Raw genomic sequence first — 19,703 nt, forward strand, 5'->3', positions numbered from 1 at the left:
TAGGTGCTCAATAAGGGGTAAAACCTAATTCCTGACCCAGAAGGGGTCTTGCTGATGGCCAGGACAGGGAGGTGCTCCCGGCAAAGCACATGCATCACCACGCCTGCTCCACAGCAACCACGACTTTCCTCACAGGTCAGAATACACTGCTGCTGGTTTTGAGGCAGCACCTCAGCCCCTAATTATGCCTTAGCCGACTTTTACTGGAAAACCATGTGGCCTTCTCCCACTTTCCAGACCCTGTAGTATCTGAGGCACCCTGGGCATGCTTCTCAGCTGCGCATACAAGCCCTCGTGCGTGAAGCAAGTCAGAGTGTAAGAGAAATCCAGACATACTCATTAAGACCCTGGCACAGAAAGGTAAGGGCAGACACAGGAAAGTGCATTTCACAGGGATTTCCCCAACAATGTAAAATAATCATTTAATGGGGGGTGGGGGGAGAGGATCTAAAGAAGAAAAATCATTGGACCTCACATTTATTGTTCATTTCAATATATATTCTATTTCACACAAAAAACCATTTTTAAAAATCAGAAACGTTGGCATCATCTGTTATGACAGAGAAAGGAAACGGAACTCAGGAGACGAGAGTATCTCCATATTTTGGAAATACTCAGCAGCCCCTAAGTGGCTGGAAGAAGGCAGGAGGTCAAAGTGAAGATTTGAGGCTCTGTGCACAGCTCTGAAGTCAGTGACCTGGCTTTGCCCCCAAGCACGGCTGTGCTCAGGACTACTTGACCTTGAGTTAATTACTGAACTAGTTTTCTGAGCCTCAGTTCCCTGTCTGTTAAAGTGGGAATAATCCCACTCATTTTGTAGTATTTCTGTATTGATTAAATATGAATAAATAGGGTGTCTGGCACATAGACATTCAATAGGTAAAAATAAACAAAACAAAGAAGAGATGTTTTGTTTCTCAATGTTTAGTAAAAAGATGACAATCTGGGTCCTTCCCTTCAGAAGCTTGAAGCAGAAGAGTAGGCATCACATTCTTCAGCCCCCATAATACTGGGAAGCTGGTTCCCTAACAGGCTAATTAAGGAAGCCTTACTTCACCAGAAGCTCCTTTCAAATTCATGCAGGAATGTGCTTCTTCTAAATGAAAACTATCAGCCAATTAATGCTCAGCCTTGTCCTTGGAAGAGGTGGGTCAGGGCTGGATTTGTGACCTGAACTAACTGTGGGCTTCTCCTGCTCAAATAAACCCTGGGCACCATCTTTGGTGCCTCATCATCTTCGGTCAGAGGCATTGGTTGGTTCTCCCTAGCCCACCCAAAGGCATCTGGACCCTCAACAGGAGGGAATCCAAAGTACAATGGGGGCCTCCACAAAACTGCCATTTCAAACTGCCATTTCAAAAAAAAAACAAACAATGGAAACCCCACTGGGACAGTAGCAAGAGCCTGTGGTTAAGAAAATTGGGCCATACCTCTGCCTAGGCAGGCAGAACACCAACTCCAGGTGGTTAAGCCCTTGCCTGGAGGCTGACTGGCAGTTACAGATGTGTTTAGCATTTCTGCCTCCCAACCCCAACACCCCCAGCCATAAATGAAAAAATATTATTGTTAATAAATGCAATCTGGAAGTATAAATTTTTCAAAGTGTGAGTCTCAAGAGGATAATAAAACACATTCTGAGATGAAAAGGCAGAGGGTAAGCTGGCCAGAGCAAATACCCAAGGTTGTGAGCAGAACACTGGCCAGTTATATTTTGTCCCTCTTTCGTATCATTTCATCTTTCCTACTAATCACCTCATGAATTTGCATCTTAACCTCGCTTGGCCTCAGCTTGCTCATCAGCAGGTGATTCATAGGTACTTACTGATCAGATAGATACGTAGGATTCTGGCTCATGGGGGCCCAGAAGTCCAGTGTAGGTTCTGTGAGTCTCTGCTCCTCCTCAGAGAGGCCTTCCTGGGTCACCCACTCCCTTTAACACAGTTTGATTTGTCGTCACGGACCCACCACACCAGCGGTTATGCCTTTGCTTGGATTACTGACTGTCTCCCTCAATGGGATGTTAGCCCCACGTGGGCAGTGCAAATGATGTGCTCATCTAGTTCAATGCTAGCTGTATGCAGAATGCAGAGAACAGAACAGGCACAGGGCAGGCATTCAGTCAGTACAGGCAGACCTTGGAGATACTGCAGGTTTGGTTTTAGACCACCTCAACAAAGCACCTCAACAAAGTGAATCACACAAATTTTTTGGTTTCCCAGTCATATAAAAGTTATATTTACACTATGCTGTAGTCTACTAAGTGTGCAATACCATTATATCTTTAAAAATGTGTATACTTTTAACTAAAATATACTCTAGTGCTAAAAAGTGCTAAGAGCCTGTTGGGAAAATGGCATGGATAGACTTGCCTGGCGCAGGGTTGCCACAAACCTTCAATTTTGAAGAATATCGTATCTGTGAAGTGCAATCAAGCGAGGTGTGCCTTATGCGGCAACGGATGGCCGGCCCTTCCACACACAGTATTTTCTATCTGCAGAAATCACCCTCATAACTCAGGTTCACATCAAACACTAGCAGGCCATGCTGCTCACCATCAGGGACATCCGTGGCCTTAATAAGCCTCCTGGGGCTGGCAAGCCATTTGCCCATACAGGCCTGGTTTCCGGCTGAGTGGTCACCTTTCAGACCAGACAGCCACTGGTCAAACTCGAAGGTGCATTTTCACTCCCACATCTGACCGTCTCCTGTGGTGGCCCCTGAGAATGGTCACACTGGGCACTTGAACTGAGGAAAGACTCCTGAGCATCTATCTACAGAGGCCAGCTGCCTACCCTGAACCAAGTACCCTTTTGCTTCTACAAGAACAGCATTCCATTTCAGCTCCCAGGCCTGCTCCTCTACCTCCGCCCCAAACAGCAGCCCTGGATGACCCTACTTGAGGAGAAGCCTTCCCAGACTCACAGACCACACCGAGACGTGCTGACACACCAGCTCTCTTAATCAAGACACATAAGGGCATGTCTGCCACAGAGCAGCAAACTGGATGGGAGCTAAAAGAAGCAGAACCAATCATATGGCAGCAGGCCAACCCCTGCAGAGAGGCCTCTCCAGGCCTACCAGAGACAGCTGGGGAGCTCTGCTCAAGTGCATGCCTTCCCACTCTTCCCAGGCCACACCCAGGGTGCACCCAAAATTCCATTAAAAGGGAGATGTACAGAAGTGAAAGGAACGCCCCGGTGAGTGTGATGGCCAGTTCCTGGCCCTCCATATGGAACAGGCCCTTGTGCCAGAACAGACAGATCTTTTGCACAGGCAGCCAAGCTGGAGGCTGGCGAACAGATGACGTCATCACAAAGCCTTCCTGGTGCACCCAGCTGCAGGGGAGCTATGCCGGGCTCTGCTAGCCCTTCCTACTGCCCTCCTGAGAGGGGGGACGAAGAGACACTGACCAACCCAATGGGAGCAAAGCCACAGTGCACACCCAGTGAGTGCTACTAGAACTAGCTGACAGAATGCTGCGGCATGACCTGGAAGTCCCGAGGCTTCCACATCTTCAAATCACCTGGGAAGGACACAATTTGCTCCCTTTCTTGACTTCCTGGAGACCTCCTCTCAGGAGCTGTTTGAATGAAACATAAAGGCCTGGGAGGGGCAGGCTGAGTTCTGCAGCCAGGAGGTAAGCTAAGAGGCAGGAGGGGCTACCGGCACAGAGCAACTGCTCCAGAAATGAATGGCTAGCCAGGCAGAGAACCCCTAACCCGACCCCACGATGGGAAAGGGAGGCCCTGGGGCAGGGGAAGTCCGCAGCTAGGCTGATGTTGCTCCAGCCCCACCTCAAACATGGAGGCTCTGCCCCCTATCCGGGGCCCCCCTGCCCCCTCCTACCTGCTATAGCAGCTCAAGTGAGGCCTCCTTCAGGGGCAGGTAAAGGCAGCTCTCCCAAGAACTGCTCCCACCATGTACAAGCTCAGACACCCAGTAAGGGGCCTCCTTCAGACAGGCTGGCTCCCCTGTCCAAACAGCTTGTTCAGGCCTGGGCTGGTTAGAATCTACTACCCTTCAGAGGCTGTCCACAACACATACACCTCTTTTCTTTCCGTTCTAATGACGCCCCTCACCACCACTCCTAGGAAGCAGATATTTTTGTTTGTCACCATTTTACAGATGAGGCAACTGAGGCTCAAAGAGGGTACTTGCCAGATATCTTCTCGGCATGGAGCTCCATATTCCCGGGCACTGCCCACCACACCTGACTGTTGGCCCTGAGGGCCCCTCCTTACAAAAGGCCCACAGGCCTGCCTCTCAAGTCCCTAGAAATCCCGTTGGCCAAGTCCAGGCTTGCCCAATAAACCCCACTCCACACTCTGGCGGCAGCAGCACGATACAGGGAAACGAAACATTACAAGTGTCATGAGCAGGAATGTGCATGTGTGTCAACTGCGTGGCCATGGGGGATGTGGGGGGCCGGGCCAAGGACTGGATCCATGCCCCCCAACAGGTTAAGTCCTGCATCCTTCTTTCTATTTCCCGTTTTCCTTGCTCCATTTTTCTCTCCTTTTACCTCCTTAGTTTACTTCTTCCTACCTGCTGTGAAGTGCTGCACCTGCCTCAGTGTGGTGGCTCCCAACTGTGCCCCAGAGCCCCGTTCAGAGCCTTCTAAAAATACAGCCTGGGCACCCCCTGGAGGATTCCTTAGCTGGGCAGAGCCTGGGAATTTCTTATAAATGCTTCCCTGGTGGTTCTGACAACTGGGGTTGCAATCTGCCTCCCTAACTACACCCGCCCCCCGCCCGCATCTGTATGTTGAGTTCTCCACATCCCCCTCAACCACAGAAACCCATACCACCACCTTCCTGTGACCCACTCCTCCTGGCCCAGGTGGGAGTGGGTCACAGGAACTGGATTAAACAAATTCAATCTGCTACACAGATATTCAAATAGCATTCCTTTAACTCCCTACGTCACTCTGGATGCTGGGCACACAGACCCTGTCAGTGAAAGAGGGCTCCCTTCACCACCCCCTCCAGTCACATCATTTGGGACTGCTGGTGAGGCCAATAACTAAGGTCAAGGCAGTTATGTAACATAGGATGAGTCCCTCCCTGGGATGCAAGCCTCTGAAAATAATACTTTTAATTTTACTGTTACAGGATCTTGCCTCAAACCCACCACCCTTACCTACTCTTTCTCTCTCTCTCCCATGACTTCTGCAGGAGGCAGCACAATACGACAAAAAAAACAGTCCTAGACACCTGTGATTGCTGGGTCTCCGCACCACTTTGCTAAGGTGCTTCACACAAACACTCAGGCCTGTCTCCTCCAGTTTCACACTGGCCCTCCATCCCCCCTCTTCCAGCCTGAAGCTGGTCCTGCCTTCGATTAATTCCCAGCCTGAGGGTAAGTAGGAGAGAGACTTCTCCCCTCCACTGACCAGCCTAGGTCTACTGATGGAATCCTCTCACCTCAGACACCCTGGGCCTCTCCAGATCTGCAGGAACAGCTCAGGGATTGGCCTTGCTGAACCCTAAGGGATGACCTGAGGGAGCTTTGGGTAGGTCTGTGCACACAGTCTAACCAGGCAGCACCTAGCTGACATGCAGAAATGGACACTTGATTTGCTGGGGAATCTCAGGCAGACCACTGGATTTCCCATTTATCAAAGAAGGATTAAAAATGCTCTCCACTCCTACCCATCACACGCCAGGGCTGGGAAGATCTAATTAAGGAAAGAGTGTTTGGTAAGGTATAGGCATTTCCTGTATGACGTGAACTTTCATGACCAAATTAAAAATAAAATAAGCAACTGATTAAAGCAGTGGTCCCCTTTTACTGGGATGTAGGAAAAAAAATATTAGGACTTTTAATATCTTTTAACTTGTTCTTAATTTTTACTGTTCCATTTTATAATGTGCATATGTAGTGTGTGTGAATAATCCGTAATTAATTGGTAAATATATTGGGGCTCACGGTCAAATTCTTTACTGTTATCCTATATAATAAAAGGCTAACGGGCGAATTATCCCCTCGACTGGGAGTTTGACCAGGAGTTCAACCAGGGGGCGGGGCCGGCCAGCCAACTGCCCCTGCCCTGCCCTCCCGCTCCCCCCCACCGCCCCCCCAGCAGCCAGCCCAATCATCCCAATTGAGGCAGGTCAGCCAGACCTCACCTGTGCACGAATTTGTGCACCAGGCCTCAAGTGGGATATAAAAACTGGAAGAAGTTGAAGAGCACTGGGCTGAGAAAGTATGAATCACCCACCCAGTGGCAGAAGCTCACACCCATCCAGGGGAGAGCTGAGGGCACCAAACCTCTAGCCGTTTCAGATGCTTCGTTTCAGTGGCTTTGAGCTTGGCTCACCAAACAGAGGGCAATGGAAATGACAAGAACATGCACGTCCCATGGTTCCTTCATCCAACCAACACTTCTAGAATGCCCACCATGAGCCAAGTACAGTGCTGAGCTCTGAGAATACACAGTGCAAAGCAGACCAGGTCCTTTAAATCATGCAGCTTACCAGCTAAGCAGGGGGAGAGATGCTAATTAAAACACTCACACTCAGGAATATATAATTACAAACTCAAGCACTTTGAAGGAAATGTCTATAAGAGTTTTCTAACAAAAGAACCAGACCTAGAGCTGAGGAGGGGTGGATGATGAAGGAGATGGTAAAGATGATTAGATGCTAAGTAGGTGATGGTGGCAGTTACAGCGTGGAATAGATTTGAAGAAATAAAAGGCAGTGAGTGAGGCCAGCACAGCAGGAAAGAGGGCAGAGCAAGGGGAAAAAATGAGAGGAAGAGGCCAGCAGTGGCCAGTCCATGCAGGACCTTGTTGGTCTTACTAAGGACTCTGGATTTTATCCTATGAACAATGATGTGTTTTAAGTATAGGGTAATGATTTCATCTGTTTTGTTAAGAGCAATCTGGCTGAAGCTTGAAGCATAGCTTCCAGGGGGCTGTGATGCAGGGAGATTGGCTGCAAGCAGTGGAGAACTTGTGATAGCTAGAAAGAAGATCCCGTGTGTGCATGTCGGGAGGCGGAAGGGAGAGGTTACAGAGGTCATGGGCTCCTTTTGAACATACTGAATGTGGGGTGCTTTGCAGATACTCAGTGGGTCCTGAACTTAGCCAAGAGGTCAGGGCCAGAGATGTAAACTGCAGCTGTTGGTGAGGGAGGACAGGACTTTATGGGGAGGGAATACAGAACAGGACCCAGGGCCCAGGCTTAACTGAGTCCAATGCTTCATGGCTGCAGAGAGGAGGGCAAAGGCCACCAGAAACTGAGGAGCAGCCCTAGCTATAGGGGAAAAAACAGAGAAAGGGAGGGGCAAGAGGGAGCGTATCTCATGAAGGTCAGGGTGTAAGTACTGATGCTGAGGAGCCACATAAGAGAAGACAGGGAAAGCTGTTTAGGAAGCAAACCAGATTGAAGAGGGTTGAGGTGTGAGGAGGGAACGGAGAAGGTGGTTAAAGACAATGCAATAAGCTGCATGTAAAAGAGAAGAGATAGGTAACAGCCACAATGAGAAAGAAGAACCAAGGGCGGTCTTCCACTTGTTTTAAGGTGGGAGAAACATCCCACGCTGGAGAAGCATCCCTACAAGAGAGTGGCTAGGTGCCCAGAACGAAGAAGGGGACCAGAGGGCAGGCAGGGATGAGACCCAAAGGACAGCTGAGCTGGGCATGGACTTGGTCTCTAGGTATTTCTTTGGAAACCAGGAGGTTTTAATTTTCTCTGTAAGGAAGGAGGATGCAGCTAAGACAGTGGTTGGCAAACTGTGGCTCTTGAGCCACATGCGGCTCTTTGGCCCCTTGAGTGTGGCTCTTCCACAAAATACCACGTGCGGGCGCGCACGTAGTGTGCGATTGAATCTTCGTGGCCCATGCGCAGAAGTCGGTTTTCGGCCTGGGCGAGTCTATTTTGAAGAAGTGGCGTTAGAAGAAGTGGGGGTACGTTCACTGAGGTCGACCCCTCAGATTGAGGATGTTTTTAGCAAAGGGCAGCTTAGGAGTACCCTAATTAAGTTAATAGCAATGTACCTACCTATATAGTTTAAGTTTAAAAAATTTGGCTCTCAAAAGAAATTTCAATCGTTGTACTGTTGATATTTGGCTCTGTTGACTAATGAGTTTGCCGACCACTGAGCTAGGAGGGAGAGGGTCTGAGAGGGTAGGTAAGTGGGCAGTTTGAGAAGAGCCTAAAACAGCCGCTTGAGGGCAGTAACAAAAGGAGTTGCCAGGAGAGCAGCAAGTCGTGACATTCTCCTCAGCAGAAACAACCTGACAATCCAATGCCGGGCTGAGCCACGATGTGTAGATGGGATGGTTATCCTCACATTCAGAAGCAACACATTTACTGTGGAATTGCTTGTGGGGAAAAATAACTTCCGGCAAGTTTGAGTCTATAGCTTCTAACCTCTTTTCCCATTGAAACAAACGTTACTTTTTTATATATATAATGTGTCTGTGGATAATGTAAGGTTTATTTTTAAGTGGGCGACAACTGTGGTGTTCTAGCGGAAAAACCATAATAACAACATATAACGCTTATTGAGCGCTTACTGTGTGCCAGGCTGTGGTAGGTACTGTCACATCGACATTTTACACAGACAAGAAGGGAAGGTGGGGTGAGGGAGCTTGCCCAAGTACCACAGCTGGAAGGGGTGGGGGGACAGGAGGAACACCCAGGCAGTCTGGGTGGGAGTAGCAGCCGAGTGAATCTTCTGTTGACAACCTTTCTCCTCCACACTGGTAAATAAATGTGGGAGCCCCCAGGCAGCCCGCACAGTGTGCCTACACCAAAGGATGGAGGGCAGTGGGTGATGAGGGTAGAGAGAAGGGAGTGGAGGAACATGCTTGGCTTAGGGTCACTGATACAACCAGGAACACAGGAAGGCATCCATCCAGAGTAGGAATTTAGGATAATGATTCTTTAATGCCATGAAAAAGTTTTGGTTAGGAAAGAGCTAGAAGAAAGGAGAGCAGGTTGAGAAAATGGGACTCTGAGATAAACTGGCTTAACAACGCAGAAATCACTGATCCTCGGGAGACAGGTTTCACAATGCTACAAACGGCATTCCCTCATTCCCCCAAATCAAACCACAAAATATGAGTGTGAAGGAACCTTAATGTTCATATTTTAAATGTCTTTCAAACACGAACAATTAATGAAACCAATATATGGGTCAAAGTCAGCACACTTGTTTCAATGAAAAGTGTTTTACACGCAGTAAGGGAGCTCACTGTCAAGTTTTTCAAATGACATGTATGTATCTACACCAGTGGTTCTCAGCCTTCCTAATGCCGCGACCCTTTAATACAGTTCCTCATGTTGTGGTGACCCCCAACCATAAAATTATTTTTGTTGCTACTTCATAACTGTAATTTTGCTACTGTTATGAATCGTAATGTAAATATCTGATATGCAGGATGTATTTTCATTGTTACAAATTGGACATAATTAAAGCATAGTGATTAATCACAAAAACAATATGTAATTATATATGTGTTTTCCGATGGTCTTAGGTGACCCCTGTGAAAGGGTCGTTCGACCCCCAAAGGGGGCGCGACCCACAGGTTGAGAACTGCTGATCTACACACTGGGCAGTGGTATAAGACATTTCTTACTGTTAGGAGCAAAAAGTTTGAAAGCCACTAATCTAATTAAGAGTGAAGCAAATAGAGGCCCAAAGCAGCTGAACAATATGCCTGATTTAGTTAACAGCAAAGCTGAGAACAGCATTCAAGTTTCTAAGAGTTCTCTGGTAATTTCCTCACCAAACTGGAATCTCCAAATTCAAACAACTCTGGAGAAGAGAGCCCTGACTTTAATCCAAATTAGAGTAAAAGATAGTAAGTAAGCTGATCTTTTAGATCTGCTGCCTGGAGCAAGTTTGGGTAAAGGAGAAGACAGACAAGTATATCAGGGCAGCGGGAGAGCCAAAACAAAATAAATTTGAGTGAAAACGTGGGGGTTGCAGGGTGTGGCCCAGTAGGCACAGGACAGGGGCTGGTGTGGTAGAGCAAAGAGGTTTTATCTTGTTTACAGACTTTGCATTAACCAATCTCATCGGACAACTAGTTCTATACAAGGAAGGTGCTTCCATGTCTGGACAGGTGGCCCTGGGTGCTTTGTGGATCCTTTTCAACAAATTTTATTAAATGAGAAGTTCTGAACAACAGATGCCTTCGAAATTCTCCATCCCTGCCAGACTCCATCTCTTTAATGAAAACATCATTGTTGGGCATTTTTCATTTGTCATAAAATTACATTTCAATGCAATGTTAAGATTCAGAGTCAGGTCCATGTTTCTCTACTCGTGGCAGGAAGGCAGTGGTGACAGGGACCCGTGAGGGGTACTTTATAGGAGACCAGAGAACTAGCCACAGCAGGGGATGGGCAGGTCACAATGGGGGGACATGGCAGCAAACATCTGTAAGGGAGTGCCCCCTCTGGACACCAGTGTAATGAGTCTCCTCTTTACCAAGGCAGAATTCAGGCCAAACAACTGGGCCAAGTTCATTCTACCAGGGCTCACCAGCACTCAGCAGCAAGTTCTCCTTTCCTAAGTGACTGCACCAAGGTAGAGAGGGCAGGCAAAAGGAGACATCTATCTGATGAGAATCCTACACTCTCTCCATAACCGATCACCAAAAGCCCCGAGTTTTCTATGTCAATAGATTTGGACCTAACCTCTGGGATGACCAGCTCTCCAAGCTCAACCCGGTGCCTGTGTTTCCTATACGAAGGATTGTGTACGTCTAGATAGAGTAAGTCACCTGAGAGGCTGGTAATGCAGCAGCAGCTAAGGCAGGGAACTGAGTCTGTGGTTTGTTATCCTCATTCTCTTGGATTTAGCATCTCCTCCCCCAGGCCTGGCCAACCTCACATCCATTCCCTTCGTTCAGTGGCTCAGGCACAAGAGGCTAGGCAGCCATGGGCAAACTACGGCCTGCGGGCCGGATCCGGCCCGTTTGAAATGAATAAAACTAAAAAAAAAAAAAAGACTGTACCCTTTTATGTAATGATGTTTATTTTGAATTTATATTAGTTCACACAAACACTCCATCCATGCTTTTGTTCCGGCCCTCCGGTCCAGTTTAAGAACCCATTGTGGCCCTCGAGTCAAAAAGTTTGCCCACCCCTGGTCTAGAGGTAGAAAGAAGGGCTTGGAAGCTCAAAGCCACTTTTCAGCTGGTTCGTTCTCCAGGAAACATCCATGGAGTAAGAGCAGCATGCCCAAACCAGAGATTCCAAGGTTATCTGTGGTTTTCAATGATCTGTGCTCTGAGGGTCTGATGTCAGCCACTGGGTGCACAGCTGTGGCACCTTACCAGGCCTCAAAGCTCAAACCGTTGCAGTTCAAAGCTCCTACCCTCTAGCTCTAAGAAGACATCTAAAAAGTAACCATGTAACTACAAGATATGCAAAAGCCTTTTGAAATATTCTGAATATGCAAGATAAAGAATTTTAGCTGGTTACACAGGACCTCTGGATAGAAGGGTGTTCAATTTTAAGCGGGCAACAAGGAGAATTTCTCTTCTAATGCAGGTTCTTGGATTGAGACTGATTTCCACTAGGTGTCAACTAGTTAAAGGGCATACATACAAGGATTTGGAGAGCCCCCAAAGCACCAACCAAATGGATGGCTTAATAAAAAAATGTTTTAATTTTTAAAAACCCAGATCTCAGGGTCCCTCCCCCAACTCTACTAAACCAGAGCTTACCAAACTTTTTCTGTAAAGGACCAAATAGTAAACTTTACCTAAAGGCAAAACTGACAGTACTACACAGGCACTTTTATAATGAGAGAAAACAAGTTTCCACAATTCTCTTTTTTATTAGTTTTTTCTTTTTTTTAATCCTCACGTGATGCTCAGGCTGGTCTGGCTCAGTGGATAGAGCGCCCGCCTGTGGACTGAAGGGTCCAGGGTTCAATTCCTGTCAAAGGCACATGCCAAGGTTGTGGGCTCGATCCCCAGTAGGGGACCTAAAGGAGGCTGCCAATCAATGATTCTTTCTCATCATTGATGTTTCTATCTCTCTCTCCCCTTTTCCCTTCCTCTCTGAAATCAATAAAAATATATTAAAATATAAATAAATAAATCCTCATGTGAGGATATTTTTGCCATTGATTTTTAGAGAGAGAGAGTGGAAGGGAAGGAGGATGGGGAGAAAGAGAAACATCGATGTGAGACACATCGACTGGTTGCCTCCCTGCACACCTGGACTGCCCTAGATTCAGAATTGAACCTGTAACCCTTTGGCCTGATGCTCTAACCACTGAGCAACTGGCCATGGCCACAATTCCTTTATTGATAAAATTAAAAATATGTGAGTATAATTTTTGTAATAAAGGTCTAACACAGAATTCTTTTGTGCGGGGGAAATAACATTTTACTTAATTGGGATTCAAAGGTAAATGTTCCATATCATCAAATAGTGTATAATGTTTATATGTACAATTATTCTTAGCTCATGGGCTGTACCAAAACAGGTTCCCCACATGATTCTGATGATGGGCCATCATCAACAGACTATAATTTGCAAAGTCCTCACTGTCCACCTCTGGTTTTACAATGAGAGGAGAACCCAACTCTGCTACTCACCTGCTGTCTGACTGTTCCACCCTCTCTCCCACCCTCAATGATTCACTTTCACAACAGGGAGAATAGGATGTCACCATTCTTGGCCTACCCTGAAGGAGTTGTTGAGAGGATTGAAATGATCCATGCGGTATTATTAGCATATTAGTCCTAAACACCAAGGGCATGCCAATTCTGTTCAGTTTTTGCCTATAGATGGAGAGTAATGAAATGCACCCCCCCCCAATACCTAAAAGGCCAGATTTGCTTCAAATCTAATGAGAGGTGACATGCTAAACCAAACTCAGAAAGTGTATGGCTTCCCCTTAAAATGATAACCCAGGGTGTGGGTGGGGTGGTGAAGGAGGCCTAATATATGGTGACGGAAGATGATTTGACTTTGGGTAGTGGGCACAGTGCAATGTACAGATCTTGTTAACACAGAAATCCACACCTGAAACCTATATGACCCTATTAATCAATGTCCCCAATAAATTTAATTTAAAAAAAAAGATAATGCCGAAACCGGTTTGGCTCAGTGGATGGAGTGTCGGCTTGCGGACTTGGGGGTCCCGGGTTCGATTCTGGTCAAGGGCATGTACCTGGGTTGCGGGCACATCCCCAGTGGGAGATGTGCAGGAGGCAGCTGATCGATATTTCTCTCTCATCGATTTTTCTAACTATCTCTCTCCCTCTCTGTAAAAAAATCAATAAAATATATTAAAAAAAAAAAAAAAGATAATCCGCAGAGTTTCTGGTCCTGACCACCTCTCCAACATCTTCAATCACGGAGGCCCCTCCAGTCTCCGTACCGTCAACACAGGAAACTCACTTGCCATTAAGGTGAGCACGTTTGAAACAAAAAAAGCTCTTCCTTAAGGTATTTTACAAAAAAGGGTGCTTCGGGAGGGTAGAGACTGAGGACAGACTGGTTGTGATAGCCCTGTGTTCAATTTCCTCATGTGTAACACAAGAATAATAAGAGTATCTTCTACCTCATAGTGCTGTTGTGGGGACGACATTAACTGATAGGCACAATCCACTAAGAACTGCGCCAGGCACGTGGGTACAATGTAAAGCATTAGCTATTATTGTTATTCTAATCCGAAGAGGGGTTCAGAGTTGTGTCCCATTGCATCCCGTATCTCTCAGAGAACAACTATCGTAGACTGAACACCTGAGGTCCAGATCAAGCCAGTTTTGTCCCTTACTCACTAACTAGGATTATTACTTCCATTTTCCAGGTAAGGAAACCAAAGTTCAGAAAGGTAGGTTAGGTTGACCTGCCCAGCTCACAGGGGCAGGTTAACTTACCTTACCTCTTTTGTGAGGGGGGGGTGGGTGTTCAAACCCAGATCTGTGTGATTCCAGAACCAAGATTTACTGTGGACCCAGCCCCCAAACTTAAAATTACCAGCAGCAGCAGCAATTCAGTAACAAAACATAACTAACCATGACTATTCCGAGCTCAATGCTCAATTTTCAGCCTGTGGATTCCGCGTTGGCTTGCATAAACTGGAATTAACACCAGCCTACTTGAACCCAATTAAGCAGTAAGTCAGACTGGAAAACATCAGGCGATGTATTCCAAAGGTCAAAGTTAAACCTGGCTTACTGGGCAGCCTTTGCTGGGCACTGCCATGAAAGCTAGTCTCTATGCAGACACCAGTTTAACCAGTGAGGTGTTTAATCGGCATCCTATCGGCTTTAAAAAGTCCCCGAGAGATGCCACCTACAGGACACCTTGTCTGGCTCTGCAGTCAATAGCAGAGAAGGGGAGTCTGCAAGAAAGACATCACTTACTTTTAAAAAAAGCAAACCTATTCCCTTCTTTTATCCTTTATCCGTTCGCGGTTACATTTAGTCCTGTAGCTGCCTTCCCCTGGGTAAAAAATAAAAGGAGGCGGGGAGAGAAGGGGGGGGGGGGCTCCCCTATCAACCTGCAGGGCGCTGCAACACCCACCTGAAACGCGGAGCAAGACCTACCTTCCCCGGAGAGCCCAGCCTCCAGGGCGTTTCCCCCGCGCCGCGTCCCTCCCGAGGAAGCGGCGGCGGTCCTGGCTTCAGTCGGGGCGCTAGAGTTGCGTGCGCATCCCCTCCCCAAAAAGAAACCCCCGGTTCAATTTCTCCCCCCCGCCCCCTCCTATCAATTCCGAGGAAAGAACAAACACCAGGTTGATAGGTTCGTCCTCAGGACCACATTTAACTACGTCTAAAACGACTGCAGGAGGGGGGCTGAGGAGCGCCGTGGGGGACAGGGGGGCACTAGAAGGAAGGAGCTAGCGATCGCGACGCTCCAGCAGAGCCTCAGGCCGGTGGCACGGGGAGGGAACACCCATCGGGTCCCATAGCGAATCTGAGGGTGCTGGGGCCACCTCCCCAAGCTGCCTCCACGTCCAGGCCCGTCGGGGTGATGGCGCAAGGCTCTGCCCCCCACCCCCCCTCCCGCAGCGACAACAGCCGCGGTGACAAAATGGCAGCCTGGCGCCCGGCAGTCGTGCCACAAGCGAACAGGGCCCTGGCGGCCGCCCCTGCCCCCTAATAATGCTTCGTCGCCCTTGGGGCTCGGCCTCGGGCGGGTCTGGCCGTTAAAAAAATAATAGAACACCTCGAGCTCCAAACCAGCTCCGGACGCCCCAAGGCCCGCCCCGGGGACCAACCCCAGGCGCCCGCGCCCCGGCCCGCCAGCACCAGGCCCAGCGCCCTCCCGCAGGAGCCGCGGGGAGCCCGGCGCCCGCATTCGGGGCCCGCGCTCCGCCGCCGCGCGGTGGGGGAGGGGCGGGGCGGGCCGCGCGAGACCGGGAAACATGGCTGCTCATCCTATTCCAGCGGCGCGGCGCGGCCACCAGCCCCCGGATCGGAGTTGGGAGAGGCTCGCCAGGTGGGTGTGTGGGGGCCCCGGGGGGCGGCGCGGCGGGCAGGGGCGCAGGGGGCGCTCTCCGGAAGCTATTTGTCTTAAGAACGTTAAAAAAAAATAGTTCCTCCTCCCCCACCTCTTTTGTCCCTCATTAGCGAGCTCTCTCCCCTCCTCCCCAAACGCGCAGAAAGTGCCCCCTCCACTCCCCGAGCCCCACCCGGCCTCGAGGCGCGGGGCAGGCGCGTGGGCAGAGCGCCTGGGCGGCGAGGGGGCGAAGCGTGAGAAATCGCTCCCTGCTCGGCGCGCTCCCCTCCCCCAGCACACACTCGGAAGTTTAAAGAGCCGGTTCGACCCGCTTTCGAGCTCGCTCCCAGGTGGCCGGCAGGGTGGACGGGGTGGGCCGGGCGATCCGCGCCCCCACTCGCAGCCACCCGCGGAGACCCAGGGCCCCTGCTCGGCGCCCTTCCCCCTCCGCACGGGGGGCTTCCGGAAAGTACGCGGGAAGACCGCGGCTCGGGCCCCCTCCCCCATCACCACACCCAGCCCCCAAACCCTCCGGCTTGGGGTTCCAGCCGCGAGGGAACCGACCAGAGAAAGGCAAGCCGCCGGCAAATTGTTCCAGGCAACTCCTGCCTTCTCCGCCGGGCACCCCTCCCCGCCCTGCGCGCCATCAGGCTCCGCACGTCTACACTCCACAGCTGCGTTATGATGGGGGGCGGGGGGGAGGCACAAAAAGGATCTTGTTTTCAAAAGTCTCACTCAGGTTTGGGGGAGGAACTAGAGCAAAGAGGAAGCGAGGCCTGTCTTCGCCGGGGATTCGGGGTTTAATCAGCTGGAGGGGCGACAGGTCAGCACACAGTGCTCCGCCAACTCGGGAACCCTGGCCACCGCGGCTGGAGCGCCGGCCCTGCGCCCGCGCTCTCCTGGTCCCCAAAGGCCACTAGAAGGAGTCAGCCAGCGTCTCTGTCTCAGCCCCGGGTTCTCTAACGCGGAGCCGCCAACTCGCATAAAACAGCGCTTGAAAGCGAGAGGGAGCCAGGAAAAGAAAACAAAAACAAAAAACGAGCTTTCGCGTAACCCACCCTGGCCTCCCACTTCCTCAGCGGCGAGCTCTCGCCCAGGCTCCCAGTTCCCTGCCGTGTAAGTTTCCTCCGGCCCTGCTCCCGCCGCTGCCCAATCAATAACGGCGACGGGCAGGCAAACTCCCATCCCGGAGCTGCGTGTTCGCGGTGCCCGCATCAATCTGGACCCAGCCAATGCCCACCACGGGCACCAGCTCCGGGCAGCCCGAGTCCTGACAAAGTTTCCCATGCCCATTTACTAGCCGGGCACCGAATGGCTGCCGAGGAGCCCCCTCTGGAGAAAGACCGGCCAGGGGTCGCCAGGGTTCGAGGCTGGCGTCCGGAGGGAGCGGGGTCGAGGGGGGACCCGGACGTAGCCTTGGGGTAACTTGCAATAGCGATCGCTCGGGGTGGGGAGGCGCGGGGATTATCTGTGCCTTTGCACGTTCGGAAATCCCTCCCCCTCTTCTTCCCATTTATCCTCCGCTCCGAAGGAAAGAAATATCAGCATCTGGCCCGAAGGTGGGGTGGAAAGAGTGAGGGAGAAAGAGGAGAAGAGGAAGAGGCAGAGAAAGGGAGGGAGGGAGAGAAAGGGCGCGTTCACGAACACTACAAAGTTACAAATATGGCTCCCCCGTCTCTCGCCTCATCACTGCAAAGAAATGAAGACGCACTTTAAACTCGAGCCATTCCCAACTCCACCGCAGCCCCCTCCCCACGCGCTCTCCCCGGGGGCCCCGGTCCACATTTATCAGAAACTAAACCGGACTCGCGAAGCCCAAAACTTATTGTGTGTGCGCGAGCGAGAGTGAAAGGGAGGGGTGAGGTGCGGGAGGGGGTGGTGGAAGGGGGGGGGGGTTTCATTTATAAAATATAAACCCCCTTTTTGTTGTTAAATCCAGGAGGCAGCCCCTCTCCTCCTCCTCCCTCGTTAATCTTTTTCCCCAGACGGAGTCATGGGAGCAACGAGCTAGAGGGTCATTTTGCCTCATTCTCTCCGACCCAAACGCGTGCGCCCGCTGGCCCCCGATGGGTGCACACTCGCACGCACACTCTCGCACCCACACTCGCACACGCGGGAGCACACGCACAGGTAGTCACACACCAAGGGCAGCGGCGGCGGCGGCAGCCGGAACATGCTCTGATGGTATTGCAACCCCCCAACCTTGCAATTCATTTGCAGTCCGACCCCCAAACCCACACCTCCCGGGCTCCCCCCCTCAATAAAAGTGCCTCACCCCCCCGCCCCCAACGCACACACACATACACAAAGTAGGAGAATGGACCGACAGAGATATTTTTGGCAAATGCTCACATCAGAGGGCGTCCTGTTCCGCAGCTCTAAATGAATCCGCTTGTCCATCTCCATCTCTCGCGCTCTCTCTCTGCAGAGGCTCCCGCGCCGGCGGAATTCAATCAATAAACCCCGAACCCACGGCCGCGCGTTTTAGGACTTTGAAGGCTCAACCAGCTCCGCTCGGTTCTCGAGCCCCCAGCACCCGCGGCGCACACAAACCTGATCGCTGTGGAGGCGGGATCTGCGGTCGCGCGAATGAGCGGCAGGAGCTGCAGCCAATCGCCGCCGAGGATCTCTGGGCAACAGCCAGTGGCGGCAGCAGCGGCGGGGGAAGGGACCAATGGGCGGGCTGCGCAGCCGGCCAGGGAGGCTCAGCCATTTGGTTGTGGTGCCGGAGACGGACCCCTTTAGATTTCTGGGCGGCTGAGGAGCGCGGCCGCTGCTCCGTGGCTGAACTAGGGGGGTGGGAGGAATGGCGGGGGAAGGGAAGGTGACTACCTCGAGAGCCGAGCCGCCCGGCCTCGCCAGCCCGCCGCAGCCTCAGCGTTTGGCCGGGGGCGGGGCCGCAGGTGCGTTATTCCAGGGGGAGGGGCGCGGCCGGAGGGGTCGAGTAGGGGTCCTCGCGGGGCCCGGGCCTCGCAGGGCCGCCCTAGGCCTGCGCGCGCCACTCCAGGGGGGTTGCGGAAGGAGGCGGTTGGCGCGAGGTTTTGGAGTCGCGGGCTGCTGGGCTGGCGGGAGGATAAAAGGCCTGGGAAGAGGGGGAGGGATCATGGGTGCAGTGAGGGTGTGTGTGGGGGGGCGGGGGGGGGGCTGGTCATTTTTGGGTCCGGCGGGCGGAGCTGGTGGAACTTGGCTGCTGCCCCCCTTCTCCGAGGGCTCCCATCCCCGGCTCACAACCCGCGCGCCCCTTCTCCTCCACCCTCGTCCTAGTCCAGCCGCGGCCATCGCCGCCCCTCGAATAAATAAGTAAATAAAAGCAAGTCGCGTCCACCTTTGGATGACGAACCTCGTGGTCTTTACCCTTTCCACGGAGGGGCCTTTCAAATCGCTGTCATGTCAGGTCAGCTTGGGAGGAGTGGTCACCAAAAAGGCACCCAGGATCTTGTTTAGTCAATGAATGAAGACCGTGGCTTAAGAATTGTGCATGTATGGGATATTAAAAAGTGGGGAAGGAAGGTGCTGATAACTTCTGCTTTTCTGGACCAAACATAATTTATGGGCTTTATAGACCCAATGAAAGAAAACGGCGCACAGTTTGGTCTAATCGTCCACCTGAGTCATATGGTTCAACCTGGGTTGCCAAAGAGGCTCTGTTTGGAGCACTTTATCAGGCCTTTGTGCTTGTTTGCTTTGGGTTTTTCGAATCACAACAGTTGTAAGAGACCTGAAAGCCTTAATTCCCGCTGGGTTACCAACTTCTGTGTGCAGGCCTAAGGTCTTGGCTGCCTGTGGATGTTACCAACAAGGAAAGATACATCTATTCTTGACCCTTCCATACAACTGTTTTTAAATGCTTTTATTTCTACACGCCTAGACTCTCACTATACACTGTAAGGTAGTTTTTTTTTCTGTTTGGATTCATGTGTTTCTTTTTCAGGGAAGTGGGTTCAAGGGACAGATAAGTCAGTATGTATGTTGTAAATTTGAAATGTTGTTACGTAACACCAATACAGTTTCATTCTTGGGCATATAAAGTTTAGGAGGAAATAAAAAGTGACAGAATGTAAATAAAACACATACAGAATGCCTGCCCTGGGGAAGAAACTCGTAGTCACTAATATTGTAACCTGATGGGTTACAAAAGTAAAATCCTGCAACTAAGCATTTGCTCAGTAAATTCTTTCAGATAAAATAACGAAATTTGAAAAGTGATCATGTTCTTTGAGTAGCTTGGAAATGAGGAATACAAAATTGAAAGTCATTGTTTTATATGGGAATAAA

At 50.6% G+C, this 19,703-nt stretch overlaps 1 protein-coding gene across 2 annotated transcripts in view; it reads right to left on the reverse strand.

Annotated features, from left to right (window-relative positions):
- ANP32A (acidic nuclear phosphoprotein 32 family member A) overlaps positions 1-18,005 on the reverse strand; it is a 40,089-nt gene extending 22,084 nt beyond the window's left edge. Inside the window, exon 1 of one of the 2 annotated variants that reach the window (XM_006107359.3) lies at positions 17,781-18,005. In XM_006107359.3, the coding sequence (XP_006107421.1) occupies positions 17,781-17,834 (54 nt within the window). In that variant the 5' untranslated portion in view covers positions 17,835-18,005. The remainder of the gene's footprint in view (positions 1-17,780) is intronic. The other variant, XM_023748087.1, reaches the window with a different exon arrangement.
- Positions 18,006-19,703: the final 1,698 nt, after the last annotated feature.

The sequence above is a fragment of the Myotis lucifugus genome, unplaced genomic scaffold, assembly GCF_000147115.1.
Source record: "Myotis lucifugus unplaced genomic scaffold, Myoluc2.0 scaffold_1131, whole genome shotgun sequence".
NCBI lineage: Eukaryota > Metazoa > Chordata > Mammalia > Chiroptera > Vespertilionidae > Myotis > Myotis lucifugus.